General features: G+C 53.8%; 4 protein-coding genes across 4 annotated transcripts; 3 read left to right on the top strand and 1 right to left on the bottom strand.

Moving 5' to 3' along the window:
* Positions 1-130: 130 nt before the first annotated feature.
* Positions 131-2,612, bottom strand: TRIREDRAFT_106049 (uncharacterized protein; the record flags this gene model as incomplete). The annotated part of the gene is made up of 3 exons (XM_006964257.1): positions 131-1,150; positions 1,547-2,476; positions 2,568-2,612. 3 exons carry the CDS (start codon positions 2,610-2,612, stop codon positions 131-133), a joined length of 1,995 nt encoding a protein of 664 aa, XP_006964319.1.
* Positions 2,613-7,829: 5,217 nt separating this feature from the next.
* On the top strand, positions 7,830-14,187 carry TRIREDRAFT_59544 (uncharacterized protein; the record flags this gene model as incomplete). Its single annotated transcript, XM_006964106.1, has 4 exons — positions 7,830-8,182; positions 8,244-11,948; positions 12,087-13,925; positions 13,980-14,187. The coding sequence occupies 4 exons, from the start codon at positions 7,830-7,832 to the stop codon at positions 14,185-14,187; spliced, it is 6,105 nt and encodes a 2,034-aa protein (XP_006964168.1).
* A 4,773-nt stretch (positions 14,188-18,960) lies between these two features.
* TRIREDRAFT_106051 (uncharacterized protein) lies at positions 18,961-21,294 on the top strand (the record flags this gene model as incomplete). Its single annotated transcript, XM_006964107.1, has 1 exon — positions 18,961-21,294. One exon carries the CDS (start codon positions 18,961-18,963, stop codon positions 21,292-21,294), a length of 2,334 nt encoding a protein of 777 aa, XP_006964169.1.
* A 723-nt stretch (positions 21,295-22,017) lies between these two features.
* Positions 22,018-23,145, top strand: TRIREDRAFT_59698 (uncharacterized protein; the record flags this gene model as incomplete). The annotated part of the gene is made up of 3 exons (XM_006964108.1): positions 22,018-22,185; positions 22,315-22,610; positions 22,767-23,145. The coding sequence occupies 3 exons, from the start codon at positions 22,018-22,020 to the stop codon at positions 23,143-23,145; spliced, it is 843 nt and encodes a 280-aa protein (XP_006964170.1).
* Positions 23,146-23,341: the final 196 nt, after the last annotated feature.

The following is a 23,341-nucleotide window of genomic DNA, read 5'->3' on the forward strand; positions in this document are numbered from 1 at the left end:
TAACCTCTCAAACTCGGCCCATTCACAGCTCCGTGCCGCGCAATGCTCGGTCAATCGAAATATCACAACATCGCAGGCCTGAAGACCCAGAAGGACCCTTCCCCGTCACACTGATAACACAGTAGAACAGCTAGTGCAGATGAACAAGGCGTCGGTGCACCTGAGCATCTGCCCAGAGCTGCGTGGCGTATCTCGTGCGTCGACATCCCCTGGCCTGACGATAGTTCATGCGGACGTGCATGACGATGATCTCCGCCTGTCTCGCTCGGGTGATGGCAACGTTGAGTCTCTGTGGGTCGTCCATGAAGCCGACTGATGTCGTTCTCACCATGTCGAGGAAGACCACGTCGGCTTGATTGCCCTGTGCCTTGTCCACGGTCAGGACCTGGACACGGCCCTGCCATTCCTCAGGCCATCGCTTGACCTCTGCTTGGTACTCCCGATAAGCGGTGCTGTAGGGTGTTTGTATCATGATGGTCCCGGGAGTTCCAGAAACGCTCTGAAACTCTGAGTCTCCCAGCAGACACTTGGCTTGTTCAACAACCCAGTTATGCTGCTTGGGATTCCAGAAGCTGCTCCGGTGAGTCTGCTCAGCACTGCTAGCAAAGCTCACCACCACCCGGTTCTCCTGCAAGTCTCCACGGCCCAACAGTTTCTCCAAATGCCCCTTCAAGTACGCAGTGCTTGGGGGGTACATACTCTGCTCATCGTGGCCCGAGATCATCTCTCCATCGTAAAATATGGCCGACGGGAGGCGGTGTAGATTGCCATAGGCGCGGTTGTTGACTAACAACTTGTGATCAAGGGCATCTGCAGCGACTGCCCGCGCCATTGTGCTTAGCCGCAGCTGTTCGGTATAGGGGTTGAACTTGAGCCCCTTAATCTCTGCATTTTTCGCGGAACCGCAGTCGTTCACAAAGGGCCGCGTTTGTTTCACATCGCCTGTGAAGATCCAGGCCACAGGATCAAAATATGCCAAGGGAATCAGGGTGGTCAATTCGCGAGCATGCGGCGCCTCGTCGACAAAAACAATCTCTGGGTGAAAGAAATGATAAAAGCTGCCAGAGGCGGCTACGGGGGTGGTGGCGACAAAATCAGCGCCGGCAAGGACGTCGCGGTATAAGCCGGTGACCAGGCGACGAAGGAGTCTCTAATCCTCGCTGCCAAGAACGTCTTCGGTCTCAATCCGATCCAGTAGTTTCGTGAGGCCAGGATAACCATCGTGCTTGTTCTTCTCGTAATGGTCCCACGCTGCCTCGTCAAGACTGGGAGCCCGCGTATCGTCTCTCTCCAACATGGCATGACGGGTTATGCCTGCTGTCGTCAGGAAGCTTTTTGTGAAGTCTGCGGCAGCAGCATCGCTCCCTTCACGCTTCTGGCCACCTTTTTGGTTCAACCGATCGGAATGGCGCATTTCATATGGCCAACCATGCATTCTAATGATGCGGACATCAAGTCCTGCTTCCCTACACAGACTGTGGTACCTGTCGGCAGCGTCTGATACCGTTTGGTTGATGTCGACCAGGAAAAGGATTTGATGACGAACCTTCTTGGCGCCATATGTAAAGTGCGACTGGATGAGTGCCGAGATGACCATATTCCATTCGGTCTTTCCAGCACCGGGGCACCCATTCACCAAAAAGAGGCCGTTCTTGATGTGACCAAGGCCCTCATGGGCAGCCAAATGGTCACAGTTGAAGTCGGCAAATTTCTGAACGAGAACTGGGGAGATCTTGTGCACGGGGTTGTGCGGCTCTGCAAGATGTCGATACTTGGCAAGGAGATTGGTTATCTCGGGGTCTTCGGGCTGAAAATGCTGCAACATGTCGAACGCAAGCTTCGAACGGTGTGAAGGCCCCTTCTTCTCGGACCTCTTGGGCGCCACAAAGAACCGCAACGCATCTAGTTCGGCTTCGAAGGTTTGGCTTGTCACCTCCCAGCGAATTGAGATGTTCTTCCGGTTGTTCTCATCCAAGATCCATTCAGAAATGTTATCCAAAGCGCCGGACACCTGTAGATGTGCCATGATATCCAGCTCGGTTTGTTCGCCGTCGTCGGTTCTCTGGCAACGTGGGACCTCCACCTTGAAGGCGGCGAGTTTCTGCACGCAGCTCCCTTTGAGCTCGCCAACATTGTCGAAGGGGTTTTCAATGCGCGTAGCAGGGAGATGATAGAGAGTGAAAACGCCATGAGGCAGCTCAACGCTTTCCTTGATATCGATGGTAAACCTGTCGGCTACCGTGGGAAACAGTACGTTCTCAGTAGAGTGCGGGTTCTTTGCCATCAGCAGCCAGGACGTTGCAAAAGATGTCTGACATCCTGGAATGGGAGCAATGATCCATGCAGGATATGTATCTCCTCTAGCGTTGAGCTTCTTGAGCTGTGACAATTCATTCTCCATCTCGATGAGGGTGCCCTGCTCTAGTCGACGGACGTACTCCTCCTGTGAGGGAAACCTGACGACGGGCTGATGCATCTGTAGTCGAGCGGTCCTTGGTCAGCATCATCAAGTACCCGGGGTGGTGATGGCGTCGATTTGGTTTATGTGAGGTTGCGTTGCCTCTTACCTTTGCAGAACCCGTGAAGGTCTCGAAGTCGGGTTTGATGACCATAGTGGTGTGCGTAATGGCTGCGGGATACTCAAAATACCACAAGAGCAGATCGGACGTCGATTGCAAGGGACTCCAGTCAAGAGTCCAGGAAAAGCGTGCTCCGAAGCTCGAATATAGATGTGCAACTGCGAATATAACAAACCAGGCGTAGCGTCGTTGTCCCCAGGCGGTGCTCGGAATTCACTGGGGAGAGCAGAGCCGACGGTCTGACGATATGGCGGGATCTGAGGGAAGAGGAGGGAAGAGGGAGTCGTTTGTATCAAATTCCTCGAATGATGAGAACACCTCGAGAGGCACGTAGGCAGGTGGAGAAAGGAATAGGAGGATGGGTACACTCTCAGGCGAGCGATTGATGAGTTGAATGTTGCTGTCAAGAGGTTTTTGGAAGGGATTGTGATGGCGGAAGGGGAATGTTGCCGGAACGAAGATAGGAGACAGAGAGAAGGGAGGGGAGGAAAGAACAGGAAAGAGCAGGAAAGAGCAGGAATCGCGGTTGCAGCCCTCCTGGTCAGCTGACTGGGCGAGACGATCTTGAGGCGGACAACAGAACAATCAAAACTTGAATAGAGAGACGCGCACGTGCTTGCCAGCTGCGTGAATCAGAGCTGGATGTTTGGCGGTCAGTTGGCGAATGGATATCAGCGCCCGCTGGAGGCTGTCCCTCGATAAGCGAGGCCGGGCCGGCTATCTTGCGGAGAGTGTGATATCTCGGATGGCCTGAGCTATCTGGGCTTCAGAGATTATCGCCGGTGCTGTTAAATGAACTACGGGCATCTACTCGTCTCTACCTAGGTACGTATATGATAGCACCAACATCATCAAATGGGAGGCATTAGGGAACGACACCCACGTACGCGCAGCAATCAAAGTCCCCTCGGCTTCACAGATGAAGTACAGGTAATCCAGTCAAGCATCGAAAGACCACACAGATTTACGGTAGATGACACGTTGGAGTTCTATCTGCATACTCGCCATACTTATGGCGAACTTTCATGTCTAGAGGTGAGAGGGAGAGCATGAAATGCCTGAGCTCTCGAAGCTGTTGATAGCGGATAAGCTTCCTACCTCCTACAAACCGTGACTTTCGCTCTGAAAGCTGCCAGAGATGAAATACCTTTTGAGTTCTCTCCCGAATAAACAGGTGTTCTCTTTACCCATGTACCACTCAAAGGGCATCCGTATCGCCAGAGCAATGCTGCCGTTCCTTTGAGCTTCTGCGTCCACTACTGCAGAGTACCTCTGCAGAGTGAATGTGGCATTACTGCAGCACGACCCAGGACAAGTAAGGCAAAATATGGGAAGTCATTCATCCTCCATGACTAACATGATGTGTCTAGTCATGTAAGGTCAACAACGGCGCTGCGTCTGTGCCGAGAACTTCGAAACCTTCCCCATGGGTATGCCAGTTCAACAATGTCCTCGCCCATCTCCGGAGCTGACTGCGCCATCGAAGACGTTTGTAAGCGCGTGAAGTCGTCAGAAGGGTAGCTGTCAAAGAGGTCGACATTCAGTCCGCTGTCGGGCAAAGGCTGGTATCGCGTCATTCCATCCTGCTGCAGGAGCCAGTCTTCCAGATGCCGATACAGCACCTGAACTGTATTCGGAGGAAATGCGTTGCCTATTTGTCTCCTGATGCAAGTTTTTGTTCCAATAAACTTGTGGTACCTTGGGAATCCCTGAATGCAAGCGTACTCGCGAATGGTGAGGTCTCTTGATCCGTCGGGATAGTAGACTTCGTTGCCTCCAGTTGTAATTGTGCCTGCCAACCGGCTTGGGTCAAGCGGTGCTCTAGGGGGTCGGTGGTATTTGACGGTGTCCAGATTGTGTAAGTCGTCGCCAATGCGAATGGATCCAATCGCTTTCTCAACGGTCGTCCATGGCTGTAAGCCTCCAGCACCGCTCTCGGAATGAGTTGGCTTAGGGAAAGGAGGCAGCTTCTCCCCCGGCGCAGCCGCAAGGATAATGAGGCGTTTTCTATCCTGTGCCGAACCCCAAGTGCAGAGACGAACCACCTTCCATCGAACAGAGTATCCAAGTTGGGTGTAGTCTCCGATGAGGGCCCTGAGGTAGTGATGATGCCGCTCATGTGTAATCCCAAACGTTTGCTCAAGCGTAATGAGGCGTGGCCGCAGCTTGAAAATCAGGGATAGGCACCCAAAGAGCGCAAATATGTTGGTATCGTCGTGGACTGATTGATGCGTGTGTGCCGGCGAGAAATACTGACAGGGCGGCGATAGATGCAACACGTCGACCCTCATCCGCCTGTCCTTTGTGTCTCGAATAAACTCGTCAATAGACTGCCTGAATAGCTCAGTGTCGCGAAAGTTGGCCTGGTATGTTTGCTAGACATCGGCCCACTTGTCAACGGCATACTGGACCTTGAAGCCAGAGCTCTGCGCGCCACGAGATACACCCCCCGCTCCACAGAAGGAGTCGAAGAGTGTATACTTCTGCCCTATCCGTCTACTACCTGCAGAGCGAGCCGTTGATGAGCGAGACTTTGATTCCAGATCAATGATGCTCGACTCTCTGTAAGGCCACGACCCTCCCTTGATGCGTCCCCCCCGCCACTGGTTGCAAAGCCCCTCGTCAGACGCACGATATCTCGACACTGGAACCTCATCGGCTTGGACGCGCTCTAGGACTTCTTCTTCTGGCCTTGTAGCACGACTCTGGCGTTGCAAGGTAAAGTATATCGTAAACTTCCAGCGGCAGACTAGCTTTCCGTAATCTTCAACCAGCCTCTGTTGCGCTTGTTCATTCTGGACACGTAGATCAGTGTTTTCTCCGTTGTAACAGTGCTCTGGGTAGATTGCGTTGGTCATGACAAGTTCTCTTCTTCTGACAATCGAGGTAGTGGGAACATCGATAAGAACTGCGGGCAGCTCTTGTCCGTCATCTCGTCTCTGGATGTGAAGAATCATGCATAACTCATTGCACTTCTTTGGCAGTTTGCCCAACAGTTTTCTGGTCCGCACAAACGGAATTCCGCGGATCTTGAAGTCACCCTGTCGATCGCTCGCAATGATCTTGATCTGGACAAAGTCGATGGTGTAAGTCCCGAGTTCGACATGTTTCACCTGAATCAGGTCGCCACGAGAGAGCTGAGCCCCCGAGCGCGGCTCACGAAACCTTTCGAGGGAGAATTCTCCTGGACGAATCGAACCGTGTGTACCAGCCTCTATTTCCTGCTCGGTGAGGTCGATGATTTCGCGTTCAAACAGCTCCACCAGCTCTTCCACCTCGCCTTCTTCATTATCATCATCGGTGGTGCGGCCAAGGGTAGCCGATGACGAGGCTCTCGATCTGTCCTTGGAAGCGACATCTCGCGACGTCAAGTATTGCACCTCCTCGTCACCGTAGGAGTCGATCATCATCCGAGAGGACATCTTATGGACATAGAGTGAAGAGCCCTGATGCAGTCTGATGTATCCAGATCAGCAGATGGTATATGCCGATCAAGGTTTTCGAGATGATGAAGAGAGTCAGGAACAGGGAGAGCTTGTCAAATGCGTAGGCCAACTGCAGCGCTTCGAAGCTGGGCAAAGGGGAAGCTGGGCGCTGATGAATTGCGATGCACCAGTATTTGCCAAGTCACCCATTTCTCGAGGTTGGGGAAGAAAGTAATGCAAGCCGATACGGCCAAGCTGAGAAGCACCCGCAGCAATGCCACAAAGGTGAGATGAAGCCGAGAGGTGCATCAAGGACAGTGAGGCTTGGGTCGGACGCTGCCAGCCGTCCGCGGATGACGACGCAAAGCACTTGTTCTTCTGGCTAAACTACCCTACATGCAGCGCGATCGGGGCCTCACGAAGAGTGAAGAAACTCCTAGTGGCTACACAACAAACAATAGTCAGTGTCTATAATTTTCACACTATAGTTGATTACGAGGTCGAGAAGCAATCACTGTTGGCCGAGGTACAGAGTAGCTGCAGGCTGTTTGCCAATGACACCACTGCTGTGTGTTGTTTTTGTTCCTCTCGATGACCTTAGGTGCCTAGGTAGGCAGTGTGAGCTACCATTCAGAAGAGCAAGCTGCAGTCGGCATTGGTGCATTCACTCTGTTACAGCTTGATGGATTCAACCACAATAAGGTAAGGTGGTAGCGAATGCAAGTGCAGAAACAACTCCCCTTTTGGGGACAATACCTAGGGTATCGAGGGGGTTTCACAGCAGTCGCTGCGGGAATACGGGGCAGAGGACGTGTGCAAGAAGGAAGCAAAAGAAGCAGCAGGAGAAGAATAATTGCTGCATGACCTACCTTATATAACCCTTACTTCTCCTCTCTCAGTGACATGGAGCATGCACGATGGACCTGATGGTCTCTCATGTTCATATGAGCATTTGGATGTGCTTGAGACGCATGACTATTATTCTTTGAGTTGATCTATCTGGAAGAGGCTTTGAGATCTCGTTTCTTTACGGTAGTTGTACCTCTAGAGTCACAACCAGCCAAACCCATCTAAACCCTGGCAAGTGCTAAGCCTGGAAACGCGGATCACTGCCGGCAAGTCGCGCGTCAGAGAAGCAGCAGCTGGATGCTGCAGGTACCGAGTACCTAGGTAGGTACCTCTCCGGGAGCCATCTCAAACATTCAGTGTTGACTTCGGACTTGGAAGGTTATCGAGGTACCTAGGTACTTAGGTAGGTAAAGGTAAGTATCGATTGAAGTTCACATGCTTGATGTGGCTGCAATTCTCCGACCTCTCTTATTGCTAGGTACATTCATAGCAGCTTCTCCATTGTATATTTCCCTTTTATGACCTCACTGACTCTACAGAGCCTATAAAATTGCATCGATGCGTTGTAGTATGCCCAAATCAGCTCTTCTTTTCTTGCGAGGCTCGAATATCCGACCTTGACGGGCTTTCGGTTGCGCATGGAACCTTCTGTCGTCACTGAGCGTGCGCGAGGGGCAAGTACCCGGTACCTCCCTCTCGCGCGCCTGCGGCCCTTTTGCCTGCCAGACCCACATTATTCTTTTTTGTTCGCGATCTCTACTCTCTTCGCTCCGTCGTCGCTTCACCTCCCTCAACCCTTCTTTCTACAACTTCTCCCCTCGCTTCCGCTTTTCCGCAGCACGGCCACGCTCCTTCTTGTGTCTTTTTCTCTTGTACCCGGGATCAAACCGACAGCAAACGGATTGTGTCACCCAAGCGGTGTTTACTCCCTCCCGCTGCACCTTGATGAGGCTTCTGGCCATGATATTTCGTTACAATGGCAGACATCAACGAGGTGCTGGGGAAATGGTACGAAGAATTCCAGCGGATCCCTGCAGGAGTTCATCTTCTGTGTCCACGGGTTAGCGACGACGACGACGAAAACTACAAAACCCTCGAGGATCCCGACTCGAGCATAACGGCCGAAGAGAAGCAAAGTCGCATCGAACAGAGCAAGAAGCGAATCGAGATCACGTACTGGAACAGTCTGATATTCGGCTTCGACAAACAGGAGGCCGGCAAATGGCTAGAGGAATTCACTGGGAGGCTTGAGAAATGTCTCAAGACTTGCCCAGAATGTGTCCTCAACTGGCATATGCAGCGCAGGCACCACCTCCAGCTTTTTTCAGAGTGAGGCGCTCCATGTCCCCACGTTCGCAGCACATAACATTTGCTGACACATGTAATGCAGGCGGTGGGATGAAGAAGCTGTCGCGCAGATCCAAGATATGCTCGTTAACATCGACGTCAACCGGATCGACCACAACCTCACTTGGGCGAAGCAGTTCATCGAGAAGATTGAAAAGTCCGGCGCCGTCTTCAAAAAGTCACAATTCGGCGAGCATCTCACCGAGGTCCACGTCACTGTCTATGAGGCTTTGTGCTGTGTGGCCTATCTGGCGAATGCAGAGCAAAGGGCCGTCTTTCAATATGTCTTCATGCGTTTGCAGGGCAAGACGTACCTCAAGCTCGGGACTAAGGATCCTCTACCCGGCATGACCTACTTCCTGTTTGACCAGAAGAACGAGGACCGCCGTAGATGGGCGGCAGAAAACTGGAAGAACATTGAAAGCGGCGGTATGACGGAGGACCAGTTTGACTGGGCTGTCAGCGATGGCCTGGTCAGCTCCATCGACGACATTAGCAAGAAGGATCTCTCCTCAGCAACAAGCGAGATCTACCTCGAGATCGAGCGGTTCTGGCAAGGGTTTGAGGCTATCCTCAGGACTTTAAACGATGACATCATCCTCAGCCGTTTGCGCAGCCTCGAAATCCCGCAAGGAAGCTTCAACATCTACGATTTGCTATTTCGACATATTCAATTCTGTCGCTCGGAAGGTGTGCTGGTTGTCGCCATCAGAGTCCTCAGTGGTCTGCTGAAGAAATCGCCAAAGGCCTTTTGGGATGTTGTCGGCGATGCTCGGCCAAACGTCATTGCCGATTTGCTCTTTGGTAGCCCCGTCTACAAGACTCTCTTGCGCCAGTCTCTAGAGGAATGCTGGTCTGTTGTCGACCCCGGATCGCAATTTGCACCGTTTCCTACCTCTTGGATTCAGCCATGGCTACAATCTCTCAGCCGCGATCGCAGATATGATGCATGTGAGGTTCTGATGCACACCCTCTTTGAGACGCTCGCAAAGGACGCTAGCATCGGCGAACCCGGCCAAGCCGCCTGTGTTCGCGCTGGCTTTGATGCATTGAGCTTTACCATGAAATCATTCCTCGACCCGGAGATGACCATTACGGCGGGGAGTACCCATCTCTACGCCAGCGCAGCCTCGAGCCTTGTCGTCAAACATCTTGGTCTTATTCTATCAAGCATCAGGCCGGCTGGACGAAATGGAGAAGTTGAAGGTTGGACCACTTTCAAGGTTGCTGAGGCTGCCCACGAAGTCATGGTGGCTGCGATGAAGCTGGATATGAAGCTCTTATCCGAGGAGTACCAAGCCATTCACGCCAGCAAGCAGCTTCAAACCGCCATTATCAGAAACTCTAAAGCATTCTGGGAAGGAGTTCTGGAGATGTTTGATACTTCATCTGACCAGGTCGCCGTCGCGAAGGACATCTTTGTGTCATTGGCGCCGCTCGTAGCTGTGGAACAGATCAGGCCTCGCAAAGCCGACGACAAGCTCGAAGAGTCGGCCAAGAATTTCAACAAGGCGCTTGGTGACGTTGCAGACGTGTTGGCGCGGATCCTGGGCCGCATATCGGAGCTCGATGTAATGGACCTGAACGATTTGTTTGCTGACCGACTGCCTTTCCAAGTCACCACAGCCTTGTCTGTCCATGAGAATTCGGATCTTGCAGAGGCTTCAGCGGAGATTCTGAAGAATTGGACTGGGGAGCTCTCCCGGAGCGGCGCACTGGAGCAGATGACGCAGCATCATCCAGACCAGACACTTGCGTCGATTGTCTGGTCTTTGGAACGCGTCCTACGTCCGCCGTATCCATGGGGACCGGTCAAACCATTGCTGAATATGAGTCGTGATGTTTTAAGGGGCCTGGCAGATCCGTCGACGGGAGTTCTTCGAGTCAGAACTCTGGACTCCAAGTCGGCCGCTACTGTCCTACGGTGGTGGAATGAGCAGTGGCGCTTTGTCTCCAAGGCCTGTCTCAATATCGAGACGTGGTCCTTTTACATCTCGAATGTGATCATGACGGAATTCTGCCGAGAGATCATGGAACTAGCCGAGGCCCTCATTGCCGAGGATGGCCTGCTCACTTCTGCGACAGCGCTTGGTAGGAGCGAGAAAGACATGATGATCAAAATTCTTGCTCCTGCAAAGGACAATTTCCGCGGAATGGAAAACATGATTCGGCTCAAAGATCGCTGGCTCGTTGATGTGACGGTCCGCGTTCTGTGCAAGATTCTCAAGCGGCTCCAAGAAAACGGCCTCGAAATCAACGCAGCGTCTCGCAAGCTCATTACAGATGCCTGCCTGCCAACTGCCACTCCGGGAAAGTACGTACGATCTACGAACCTGACCGATCAGCAGCGTGCAGAGCTTCTACAAGCCCTGGGCCAGACGGACGAGGAGGTGCAGATCTATCAGCAGGGAATGAGCGCACAGCAACGCCAGGAGCAAGCTCTCAAGGATAAGACGAAAAAGCAGAGCAAGCTTGATGCCTGGTCAAAGTCCGCAGTCGCAGCTGCATCATCATCATCTGCTGCTGCTGCCACCCCGTCTAAACTGGGGCGCTCCAACCGAGACGATGTGTTGGAGTTTAGCAGATCGGTGGATAATCCACTGCTCAAGCAGATCGAGGCCCGTCAGGCCAAAGCAAAGGCCGCCAGGATCCCCGACCAGAAAGCGATCACGGCGCTCAAAGAAAGCAGGCAAAGGGAAAAGCTGGAAAAAGCCAAGCGAGATGCCGAGGCTATTGCGCGCGCCAGGCAGATTCGAGGGGAGTTTGTCAGAGGCGAAGGCTCTGGCATGCAAGGCCTCGGCCTCACTGGCAAGGATCATTCGAGAAGTGAGATTATGGTCAACAGTTCTGACGAGGAGTCTGAAGCTGATAGCGATGGCTCGGACGCCGACAACCAACTTGCTGCCCTTAGCACGGGAGGCCAGAAATCCTTGACCGAGGCCGAGAAGCGCCGCCAGCAGGCTCTACGAGACAAGATTCGCCAGCCAGTCAAGAAGGTCAGACAGCAGCGCTCGGTCAAGGAGATGCGAGCGCGGCTCATCCCCCCCATGGATCGCCTTCACAACACGATCCTCGCGTGGGACATCTTCCACGCCGGCAACGACCCCCCCAACGGCCCTAAAGCGTCTGAGGTCGCCACCAAGTACGCCGACCCCAAATCGTATCAGGAGACCTTCTTCCCCCTGCTTGCGTCTGAGGCCTGGCGCTCGTTTGTGACGTCTAAAGATGAGAATACGGCCCAGTCGTTTGGCATGAAGATAGCCAGCCGCGCGAGCGTCGACAGTTATCTGGAAGTGACGTTTACAATGCCCGTAGCCCCCCATAGGGATCGTGGTATCTATGAGGGCGACATTATCCTTGTGTCCGAGGCGGAAAACCCCCTGGTGGATGGATCCGCGAAGCACTGTCTGGCTCGAGTCCATCGTATTACTTATAAAAAAGACACCGTCGAGGTGACGTATCGCGTAGCTTCTCGTAATAACCCTCTCTCGCCCAACCTGACCCCTGGCGTCACCATATACGGGGTGAAAATCACCAACATGGCGACTATAGAGAGAGAGTATGCCGCCTTGGAGAGTCTGCAGTACTATGATCTCATGGACGAGATCCTGAAGGCCGAACCATCGCCCATTTTGCGCTACGGAGAAGAGCGCGTAACCAGCTACATGGAGAATTGGGCTCTGAATCGAGGTCAGGCCCTCGCCGTACTTGGCGCACAGGAGAACGACGGCTTCACTTTGATCCAAGGGTAAGCACAGTATCAGGGCCTCACAAGAGCTGACCTTTCCTTGTCCTTCTCCTTCATTGATTTTTTTTTTTTGCCCCTACTTTGCCTTGCTCTCTTTTGTACAGCGGTACTGACTCTTTCTCGTCTTCTACTTTCTAGCCCCCCCGGTACAGGAAAAACCAAGACGATTGTAGCAATGGTTGGCGCTTTGCTGTCAGAACAGCTTGCACAGAATTCTTTGGCCGGAGCAGGAGTTCCTCTTGGGACACCAATTAAGCCTGCTGGTGCACCTACGGGCAATCAGGCTCGATCAAAGAAGCTTCTTGTTTGCGCGCCGAGTAACGCTGCTGTCGATGAGTTGGTCCTTCGACTAAAGGGTGGCATCAAAACGGCCAATGGCAAAGATCGAAATATCAACGTCCTCCGCCTTGGAAGAAGTGAAGCCATCAATGCCGCAGTCAAGGACGTCACTCTGGATGAGATGGTCAAAGCCCGCCTTGAGGGGGATACAACCAAGGACAAAGCAAAGGCGGATAGGGATAAGCTTCACGAAGAGGCCGCTCAAGTAAAGGAGCAACTGGCGCAACTCAGGCCAAGGCTGGAAGAGTCTCGCAACCACGATGATCGGTCGTTGCACAACTCCCTCTCGAGGCAGTTTGACGAGCTGAAACGAAAGCAAATGCAAATCGGAAAGCAGATCGATGCCAACAAGGACAGCGGCAACTCGATAGCTCGCGAGATGGAGCTACGCCGCCGACAGATCCAGCAGGAGATTCTCAACTCTGCTCACGTTCTGTGCGCGACGCTTAGCGGAAGTGGCCACGAAATGTTCCGCAACCTGGACGTCGAGTTCGAGACGGTCATTATCGACGAGGCAGCCCAGTGCGTGGAACTGAGCGCCTTAATCCCGCTCAAGTACGGATGCTGCAAGTGCATCCTCGTCGGTGACCCCAAGCAACTGCCTCCGACGGTCTTGTCTCAGTCCGCGGCGCGGTTTGGCTACGACCAGAGCTTGTTTGTTCGGATGCAACAAAACCACCCAAAGTCGGTCCACTTGCTGGACATGCAGTACCGAATGCACCCGGAAATCAGCTCCTTTCCCAGCAGGGAATTCTACGAATCCCAGCTCAAGGACGGTCAAGATATGCTGCGGCTCCGCCAGGCACCGTGGCACAAAGACGCTCTATTTGCGCCTTACCGGTTCTTCGATGTGGAAGGTGTGCAAGAACGGGGCAGAAAGGGTCAGTCGCTGGTCAACACAAAGGAGCTGGATGTGGCGCTGCAAATGTACGAAAGGTTCAGCAGGGATTACCGTGACTGCGATCTAACGCGCAAGATTGGCATCATTACACCTTACAAGGCGCAACTACACGAGCTGCGGTCTCGTTTCCAGGCTCGGTATGGCGAAAACATCACCAACATCATCGAGTTCAACACAACGGACGCCTTCCAGGGACGTGAGTGCGAAATCATCATCTTCTCCTGCGTCCGAGCGAGCTCCACTGGCGGCATCGGTTTCATGACGGATATCCGCCGTATGAACGTCGGCCTGACGCGTGCAAAGTCGTCGCTGTGGATCCTGGGCGATTCGCGAGCTCTTGTCCAGGGAGAGTTCTGGCGCAAGTTGATAGAGGATGCGCAAGGACGAGACCGCTATACAAAGGGCGATATCCTGTCGATGTTTCGACGCCCGCTCGAGAGAGCCAAGCCGGACGCATATGTCGCATCGTCCTATCAGAAACCTGACCCTCCACCTCAACCCTCCCAGCCTATGGATATCGTCATGAGGGATGCACCTGGCAACGAGCCTTCAGATGCGCCCCAAAGCGCCAGTGGCCAGGGAAACCCGGGCTCAGCAGCATCGTCCAGCCTAGATGCCGTCATGCCGCGCTCGAGCGGCCCTCCAGTTATCCATACTTCCGCCGGTACGGAGGCGAAAAAGCGGCCGCTAGAATCCCCCGACTCCAATCAGAGCGTGACGAAGAGGGTGAGTAGCCAGTTCAGGACTCAGGTGTGAAAGACGCTAACTGGGCCGTAGATTGCGAATGACAGCTCGCGGCCGAGCAGTGGCCTCATGGGTAAGTTTGGTCAGAGGCCGAAGCCTATCAAGCCCGCGACCGACCCGTCCGCAATGTCACTACTCGGATTGGCGCCCCCCGAACGGCCCCCGCCAGTCATGAATCCTGCTGCTGCAGCCGCGCCAAGGCAAATGCCGCCAACTGGTCCTGCCGCGGCCACTGGCAATGTAAGTAATGGTTGACGACGAGTCGACATCAAACCTGGCGCTTGCTGACTAGGGAGACACAGATACCACAGGGTCCACGGAAGAAGAAGAAGCCAAACCCCTTTCTCCCAAAACGAAGGTGACGGGCATCGGCTTTCTCTTGCCCTCTTTTCCCCACCAATTTCTTGTTTCCTTGTTCTTATTTTTGGACTTCCTTTTAAAATTTTCCCTTAACTTGTTTGGTAATTAGCAGGAAGATTAGAAAGGGCATTGCTAGACGTGTAAGACGGACCCAGGCCAAGTGGACGATAGATTCCACAAACGGCGTGGCAAGTGGCCGCCCTCTTGAAAGTTGGTGAGCGCTTTGCCAATCATGATCCATCACAGTTGCTGGTTATTTTTCTTTTTCTATCCTTCTATAGTACTCTCTTCGTTCCCTTTTTTGTCTATGAGAGATGATCCGTATACAAGGGAAGGCACTAGCCTATGAGGAAAACGATATGGGGCAAACGAATAACTGTAAGAATAGCTTGTCAGGTAAGGTGTTGTAGATACTGTATGAGATAACGAAAGTGGAAGCGAGGTTATTACAAGATATAAACGACGGAGAAAGTAATGACCAACAATGGTCTTGGCCCTGGGAAACGAGGCGATGTAGGTCGGCCGAGACGAGCCACCACACTGCAGCTTTCGGTTGCTCTCAGTCGCATCGATACATACCTGGGTTTTACACAGGAGCTGCCAGCCTCGTAGCCTTGAGACTCTGGTGTCTCTTACACTGACCCCTCGAGATGTAGAGCAAAAGCAGGGTTTGGCAAAATGAGTGATTGCATGAGAGATCAGCATGGAAGAAGATTGATTCGGCAAGACGGATGAAGACGAGGTGAGACGTACGCGATCCTTGCTGTTAGACGAACTTTGGCGTAATGGGCGATCTGATGGGTTGGGTATGATTTGCCCCTTGGACGCTTTGATGCATGGTTCGCATGATGCAGACGAATGAGCCAACGGCTACATACCATCTACCCGCTAGTACTCACGGATATTCATACCTTAGGTATTCGGAAACAACTTGTCTTTAGAAAGTACATAGGGCACCAGTCTTGCCAGTGCCTATAACGATGGGTCTGTTGGAGGTATCGGTGCTCATCGTCATGGAGACAGACAAGGGCCTCAAGCTGGTCCAGGCACCTCAACAACTGCTGGCGGCGACGTCTACGGTACGAGCTCGAATGACAATAACACTACTAGTAGTACCCGTACTCAATGGGATGCCACTATTCGTCTTCGCGAAGCAAGTGAAATGAGGACCGGCCAGTCTGTGCAAAAACTCAGTGAACGAGTCAATGCCGGGGGTTTTAGGCTGGGCAGTTGACCAGAGAGGTCCAGTTCATGTATCGCAGACGAAGGATCCAGGCCACCGAGTGGCTGCAGCGAAAGGCAAGAATTCGATTGCCGAGTTTCTCGGTGGAGAAGCTCATGGCGATCAGCATGTTAGTTTGTACTATGTCGTGGAAGACGAGCAAAAGCAGCTCGCGGAGCCGGCGCTTGCGGCATAGCACTACCTACTACTATATCAGAGACACGGAGGAATCTGCGCGGGTTGCTGGTGGTTTATTGGACGAGCTTTGGAGAACCTGGCCGGATCTTGTCTCGTCAGCCGTGTCAGGGATGGGAACTGCGCGCATCTGTACGTTTCTTCGGCGATAACAAGGGTGATTCCAGCGGACGAGGTGCAGTATTAAAGGGCATCGTCTAGCAAGGACGAAGGAGCAAGCAGGTGGTAGAACCTGATCGTGGGTCGTCTCTCTATTCAAGAAGATTGGACCTGTTAGTGTCAAGTCATGCTCGTAATGAGGTAGTTCTTGTACAGGATACCTCTAGACGTCAAGCAAGAACTCGCCAAGGCGTCAATACGTCTGCCTGCCTAAGATAGTCAGCTAGTCAGCGCCTTGCACCTGCACCGTACAATGAGACGCCGCTGATTTGCAAGCTGAAACGACGTTGCCGCTGCGAGCCTGCGGGAGGTGTTCGTTCATGTATACTGTACTGACATAGGTAGGTAGGTATTTTGTTTGAAATTGCAAGTTTATGGGCTTGTGTGAATTGGAGCCTCGGAGGGGGGGAGCCAAAGGGCGAAAGGACGCCAGATCAGCGGGTGGCGCTGATTAGGTGGTCTCTGGTGCCCGCGGAAGGTGCAGTTACCGTACTGTACTAGGTAGTGGCTCCTAGCAACCTACCTAATACTACAGTAGTAACTGCCTGCCGAATTGATACCCGGCCTGGCTTACTAAAAGTCTCCAGCTCAAGGTACTCGTATCGCAGGCTCCAAACTCTCCTCCTCCTTCTTCTCCTTTCCATGCAACAACTACCTATTACTGCCTACTAGTAGTACTACCAATACCACGAGACATACCACGTCTAGATCCTTCGATTTGGCCTCACCCCGCCAACGTCCTCGCTTCGTGTCAGCTCAGCCGGCGGCGATGCGACCTCAGTCTCCCCCAGGTCGGGAGTCGGGACCAGGACGGAGCCAGACAAGGACGCTGGCAAGGGCAAGCCAGAGCCGAGCGGACATTTCCAGGGGGAGCCACTTCGTACCCGGGGTGGATAATTTCGCCTGCAGCTGCGTCCCTTGCATCGCCAGCACCCAGAACTGGATGAACTTGTGGACTTAACACTTACTCGCACCCAAGTCCTCATACCTACAGGTACTCCATCCCTGTGAGAATGAGAGCCAGACAAGAAGAATGTTCGTTGCTTGCTCTGGCAGGCCGGAACTGGTCGTCACAACCTCACATGATGCAGCAGCCCGCCAGTGCTGCCGGATACTGGTGGTGTTGCAGAAGGACGTTGCTGCATCAGACCCGTTGTGCTCGTCTCAGGACAACGTCGACCGGACGAGCGCATATTTGAAGACCCAACCTGACTCGTACGGGAGTACTTCACCTATTAGTCGTACGCACAGCAACTCGGTTCCCCCCCCTTGAAGCCCGCATTCTGGAGACGCTGCTGTGGCAGCTCCCTACCTACTTATGTATTACTACCTACTACTACTACTACTACTACTACTACTACAGCATCGAGTGCAGACACAGTACGAAATACTGAGCAGCAAGACGGTGCTTGGGGGACTTGTACGAACCCCTGTCAGAAATAGACGACTCCACGGCAATCAGCGAGCTGGAGCCTTGAACCCTGCAGCATACCCGTCATTGTCATCATCGCCGGCTTCGTTCATCTCGGCTCCTTCTCAGCAGTCGGGAGTTGCTTGATGACGGGCATCTGGGTAATACACGACCACACGTGTCACGGCAGGGTTGACCAGGGCACGAGCCGTTTCGGGCACGACGTTCAGCAAACGGAGCAACATATAGTTCACTGATACTGATTGTACGTGCAAACTCAGACTCCAGGCACCTACATGGAAAGGGGCAACGTTGGACAGAACCGGCGGAGAAAAGGGGATCCTGAAAAAACATGCCGGCTCGACGAAACATCTGGGACCTTGTATTCTACCGGCCGCTAATCGCTGCCTCCTACTACAAATAGGAGTGTATGAACAGTACTTGTACATACATACGAGCATCGTCCGTGTAAAACGACAATCCGCAGGCATCTTCCAATAGCACTTGGATCGCTACGACTTAGTCTGGACGTCCCAGGACCGAGATGGCCAATGGGCCACAAAGGCGGAGTGCGCCACCGACTCGGGACCACTCTGCAAGCTAACTTGGCTCTGGAGATACCCGCCCAACCGCCGTCCCATTGGAGGTTCGCCCTGTGATGGCTCGGTTCCCTGCCAGCTTGCCCGTTCATCAGCCGGGGCCCCGGGGCTGGTCGAGGCGACTGCCAGGGTGCTGAGAAGCTCCTTGGCTGACAAGGCCCTTTCATCAGACAAGTGACCCGATATTTAAGGAGAGGACCCATGTCTGAAGACATTTGCTTTGATCATGGCCGTAAAAGTGATCGTCAGGGCTTCGTTCTTCATCATCTCCATCTCCATCTTCATCGCCTCCGTCCTGGCGGGCCACACTACAGTACTACTACCTCTTCCTTCCAAGATCCTCCTTCTCTTTGCCTCATCTTCTCCTCCTCTTCCTCCCCCTTCCTCCCCTTCCCTCCTTGGACTCGTTTTCAGAGTTGCCACCGTGTGCTGCTTCAACTCCTTCGTCAAGTTCTCCCTTTTGGTTTCACGTGAACCAAAATCTGTCGACGTCTCACACTCTTTCTTCCTTCTTCTTCAGATTGCTCCAAGCACGACAATCCACACGCTCAGACATGCTTGGCCCCGCTTGAGCTCAGAAAGAAGCTCGGTCTTTCATTCGCTCGCTCCCTCGATCCTCAATTTCTTTTATTTTTTTTTTTTTTGTTCTCTCAGCCCTTGTACACGTACTGTCTGGGCTACTGTCTCGGCATACAGAAAATCACGGCAGCTATTACTACGACAGACGGTCGATCGTCCTCGCACGCTTCCATCCAGCCGACTGAGACATACATACGTCTACCTTATCGAGGGCGGAAGAGCCCACAAGCATCAATTCGATCTCTCATGTACCACTGCAACTAGGCCTATGCATTGTACCTGCATGCTTTTAGCTTGGAATAATTGATAGCCATCAGGTACCTCCTTCAAACGTCCTATCATCACTCCTAGCCAGGGAGGGAGTCGCAGTCTAAGTGGCTGGACTGAGCACGCAAGGGCCTCGCCACTCTAACTGGTGTTTTGCCTGCCTACAACCCGACCGTTGGCTGCTGATATCGTTGCCCGCTAGCCCAGCCCAGCCTATCCAAGGACACAGAGAAGCAATGGCGGCGACTGTTGGTTCGAGACTTCTCGCGCCGTGGGTGGGGGACCAAAACCCTCCTCCATCACCACTCGCTTCGAATCCGGTCGTCTTCCGTCGGTATAGTACCGGTATCGACTTGCTGGAAGGCAGTAGCAAAAAGAACAGGAGGTCGTCCGTGATTGACCCAGCCATGGCGTTGAGAAACCTAAAGAACTCTTATATCAGCAAGGTCCACGGCGGAGGAGGAGGAGGAGGTGGCGGCGTCGACGATGATGACGAAGTAGAGGACGAGCGGTCTCGCAACCGCACGAAGCGTTACAGCCGAGACGACACTACGACCTTGGCGGAGTTCTTGAAGAACCACGAACCGCCGCCTAGCAGCTACATGTCGGTTCCCTTTGGTCACGCAGACGACAAGGATCAGGAGTCCAAGTGGTCGAGATTCAAGGCTCTGAAGAAGAGGAGCAAATCCGTTCCAAGGCCGCCCCAGAACATCCAGCTACCAGACTCGGCAGTGTCAGGCTTGACAATTGGTGGCCACAGGCACATTGCCATTTCGATTCCTCTCGAGGCCCTGCCATTCAGTTCCGACCCCAACTCGACAACGCAGAGCCCTGCCAATGCGGGCAACCAGGCTAACAATGAGAAGGCGGGGGGACAAAGGGACGAGCATGGAACCCTCCCACGAAACTATGTTGTCCAGACATACTCAGAGGAAAACGGCACCGTCACCGTTCTCCCCGCCGCGACAAACGAGGTGCGCGCGAGGTCCAAAGCGCCTCCAGCGCATCGTTTCAGCCTCTTTCCCCCTCAGTCATCGTCCTTGTCTCCGACAGGCCTGCCGCAGAGATGCAGCCTTCCTCCAACCTCCACCGTGAGCCAGCCCGCAGGAATGCCTACAGACGACCCTATGGGGTTCAGCGCCCGGAGCAAGAGGGATAGCAAACATTCGAGCTATTCCACCATATCCCCAAAGCGAACCGATCCACCAACTCCAACGCATATCGCCATGTATGCGCAAGGAACGGCTGCCTGGGGAGCCGGCGCGGCTCAAAGCCCCCCTCAGAGTCCGGCCAAGACGAACACTCAACGTAAAGCAAGGGCATCGAGCATGGTCATTACTACTACTGGCCAGAAGCACCTTCATCCCGCACTTTCGCCGTCCATTGACGGCCGGTTGAGCGTAGCCAGCGGCATCGAACTCGCTCGGGATGGCTACAACAAAAAACCCCTGCCAAAGCCGCCAGCAGTCAGCGACCCTCGGGCCAAGCAGAAACGAAGGTCGGGCGTCGGATATCCCTCCCCCATTACTGAGGAGCTCACCGATGGGTCCACGAGAAGCAACAGGCGCAGTGTCCGACGAGCAGTATCCTCCCAGTCAATGATGCCTGCCAGCCCAGAGATGCCCTCTCGCCCGTCGACGGCAGGTTCCATACAAAGCCGCCGCGACAAGGTTCGAGAAAAGAAAAGGAGAGACATGGAAGCCGTCCGAAACGCAAAGGCATTGAAAGATTTACAGAGACGCCAGTCTGTGGACCAACACAACGAACAAGAAGGCGGAGGACAAGGCCATGATGCAAGCGGCAATGTGCAGCAGCCTCTACGCAATGCGAAAGCGCAAGAGGAAGATGGGCGTCCCCGGATGTCGTCTATCAATACACTTTGCCCCGTCGTCGTTGTAGTAGACCTTCAACCCTCGCCGGGATTGCCAGATGAAAAGACCGCCCGAAAAGCCTCGCCTCCGCCCTCACCATTGCCCATGCCGTCACCGTCGCCGGACAAGAGTCAAATGCGCATCTCTCGGGACATTGACAGTGAGCTGTACCTACAACAAAAGCGTAACATGATGGACGAGCAAATCCTACGACTCTACGACTCCTACCACGAGAATCGGCTGCGAGATGTGGAACGACGCATTCGGAGGCTAGAGCGCAATGGCGACGTATGGTTGCGGGCTCTGGTCCCCGTGCTCGATGACATGAGCCGCAACCTCAAGGCGATCCAGCCATCCAGTCGCATCGACAGAGACGCAGACGCGAATGGCGATGGCCGAGGATGGGTTTCGGATGACGAGGTGAGCGGAGCAAGCGCGGAGCGCAAAGCTCGCAGTACCAAACGGGCCAAGACGCCCACGAGGAGAGCCAGCCTCTCGCGAGGTCGGATCATGGCGGGACTCATTGGGAGAAGGCTCGCGTCCGACGATAGCGGAAGCGACACGATGAGCAGGAGCGACGAGATGGGCGGCCTCGGGCTCATTGAGCCTCTGATGCGAGAACTGGCCGGCGAGGCGAGGCGGAGACAGCAGCAGCTTGCCGAGAGAACAGCGGATGATTGGCGTCACAACACTGTATAAGCAGGCATGTGTTTGTGACGAGGCAGAGAAGCCGTCTACATCTGATATTCCTTACACCTTATTCTTTTTTTCCCCTCCTTTTCTCTCCGATCTTGTCTGTCTTAGCGAAAGGAATGGGCGACGTATCATTTCGAGGCGTTCTTTGGGGAGATGATCACGTTGGCTATATGCTGCACTCTGATGCAAAGATTGAGTGCGAAGATGCTTTTGGGATGGATATACCAGCCGCGGTCGTATTTTACCTACATATACCCGTACAACGTCTTTCTCTGGACTGTTCCTTTTTTCTTTGTTCCTTTTGTCCTGGGTACCTAGTTCTCTATCATTTTCTGTCGCAGCGGCCACATAGTAGTAGTAATGGTATTCTGTTGTTGAGTTGTTGGTTATCTGAATCTGACCCAACGATGAGATGGTCAAATGTGTATCCTACCTTATCTTGCAGATGGTGGTGTTTCGTGATACGTGCAGATGACAGACATGGCTGTGCGTTGAGTCAATCATTGACGGCGGAATCGTTGGCGTCATCAAGCCACAAAGGACAGACTCTAGCCAACGATTTCATCACTGAGGCGCATGTACAGGTCAAGTCATGGCATCACTCTTCTCATACATTGCCTCTGCTCACCTCAATCATAATTGCTCACTCCTTTGCAGATGACAGAACATCAAGATTAATCAATAATAGAAAGCTAAAGAAATAAAGGTCTCACACTCCCCATAGCGATGCCCTCAACACCTTGGATCTTCATCTGCCCCTCCAGCAGAGGCATCGGCCATGCCCTCACTCGCCACGTCCTGCGGCGCACGGCTCGCCTGTCCCCGTCCGTTCCGATTCTTGCAACGACGCGGCACGTTGATCCTGGGGCTGCCAAGGCGGCTCTTTTGAGGGATGTCTTTCCCATATCATCATCTTCATCATCATCATCATCAGCCTCAGTCTCATCTACACCATCTTCATCGTCAAAGAGAGATTCACAGCGACTGTCCAACAAACACAAGCAGCAACAGCAGCAGCAGCAGCAACGCCAGAGAAACGAGCTCTCAAAGCGCCTCTTCGTCGTCCGCTGCGACGTCACCGACGAGTCCACCGTGGCGTCCGCCGCCGAGGAGGCGCGCCGCCTGTTCCCCGGCGACACGCACCACCTGCACCTGGCCTGCGTGCTGCCGGGCGTGCTGCTCAACCCGGAGAAGTCGCCGGCGCAGGTGGACGCGGACGCGGCGCTGCAGTCGTTCCGGGTGAATGCCGTTGGTCAGATGCTCGTGGCGAAGCACTTTTTCGGGTTTCTGCCCAGGAGGGCGACGGCGATGCCGGCGGGGTACGAGTGGGATGATGAGGTGGACGATGAGGACGAGGAGGAGGATGACGATGATGATGAGAATGGGTATGATGTTGGTGAGGGTGAGGGTAAGGATGAGGACGAGGACGAGGGTCTTGGGGAAGAAGATGAAGATGAAGCAGAGGAGGAAGTGAGAGGAAAGCCAAAAGAAGCAGCACTGCGTCTTCCTCAGCACGCAACATGGCTCAGCATGTCGGCGAGGGTCGGTTCTACGACGGACAACCGCTCCGGCGGCTGGTTCTCGTACCGCGCGAGCAAGGCCGCCGTCAACAGCATCACGCGCAGCCTCGACGTCCAGCTCCGCGCCAGGGCCGGCGACAACGCCATGGCCGTAGCCTACCACCCGGGCACGGTCAAGACGGACCTAAGCAGGGACTTTTGGGGCGGCGTGCCCGACGAGAGGCTCTTCAGCCCCGAGTATGCCGCCGAGAGGCTCATTGACGTGGTCTGCGGGCTTGGGGTGGAGGATAGGGGGAGGTGCTGGGATTGGAAAGGGACTGAGGTGCCTCCTTGAAGGCCCATCAGATCATACTTCGTTGGCTCCTTTTGTATCAGGTGCACGGGGTAAATGCAAACGTGATAACAAACAACTGATAACAAACGAAAGCTCCTGTACAGCAGTGGTCCTTGTCAAGGACACGCCATTTCTGCTTTTGTCATGTCCTGCCTGCCCCAGATAGCCCTTTACCGTACAGTAATCATTATAAGAT

The sequence above is a fragment of the Trichoderma reesei genome (genome assembly GCF_000167675.1).
Source record: "Trichoderma reesei QM6a unplaced genomic scaffold TRIREscaffold_6, whole genome shotgun sequence".
NCBI classification, from domain to species: Eukaryota; Fungi; Ascomycota; class Sordariomycetes; order Hypocreales; family Hypocreaceae; genus Trichoderma; species Trichoderma reesei.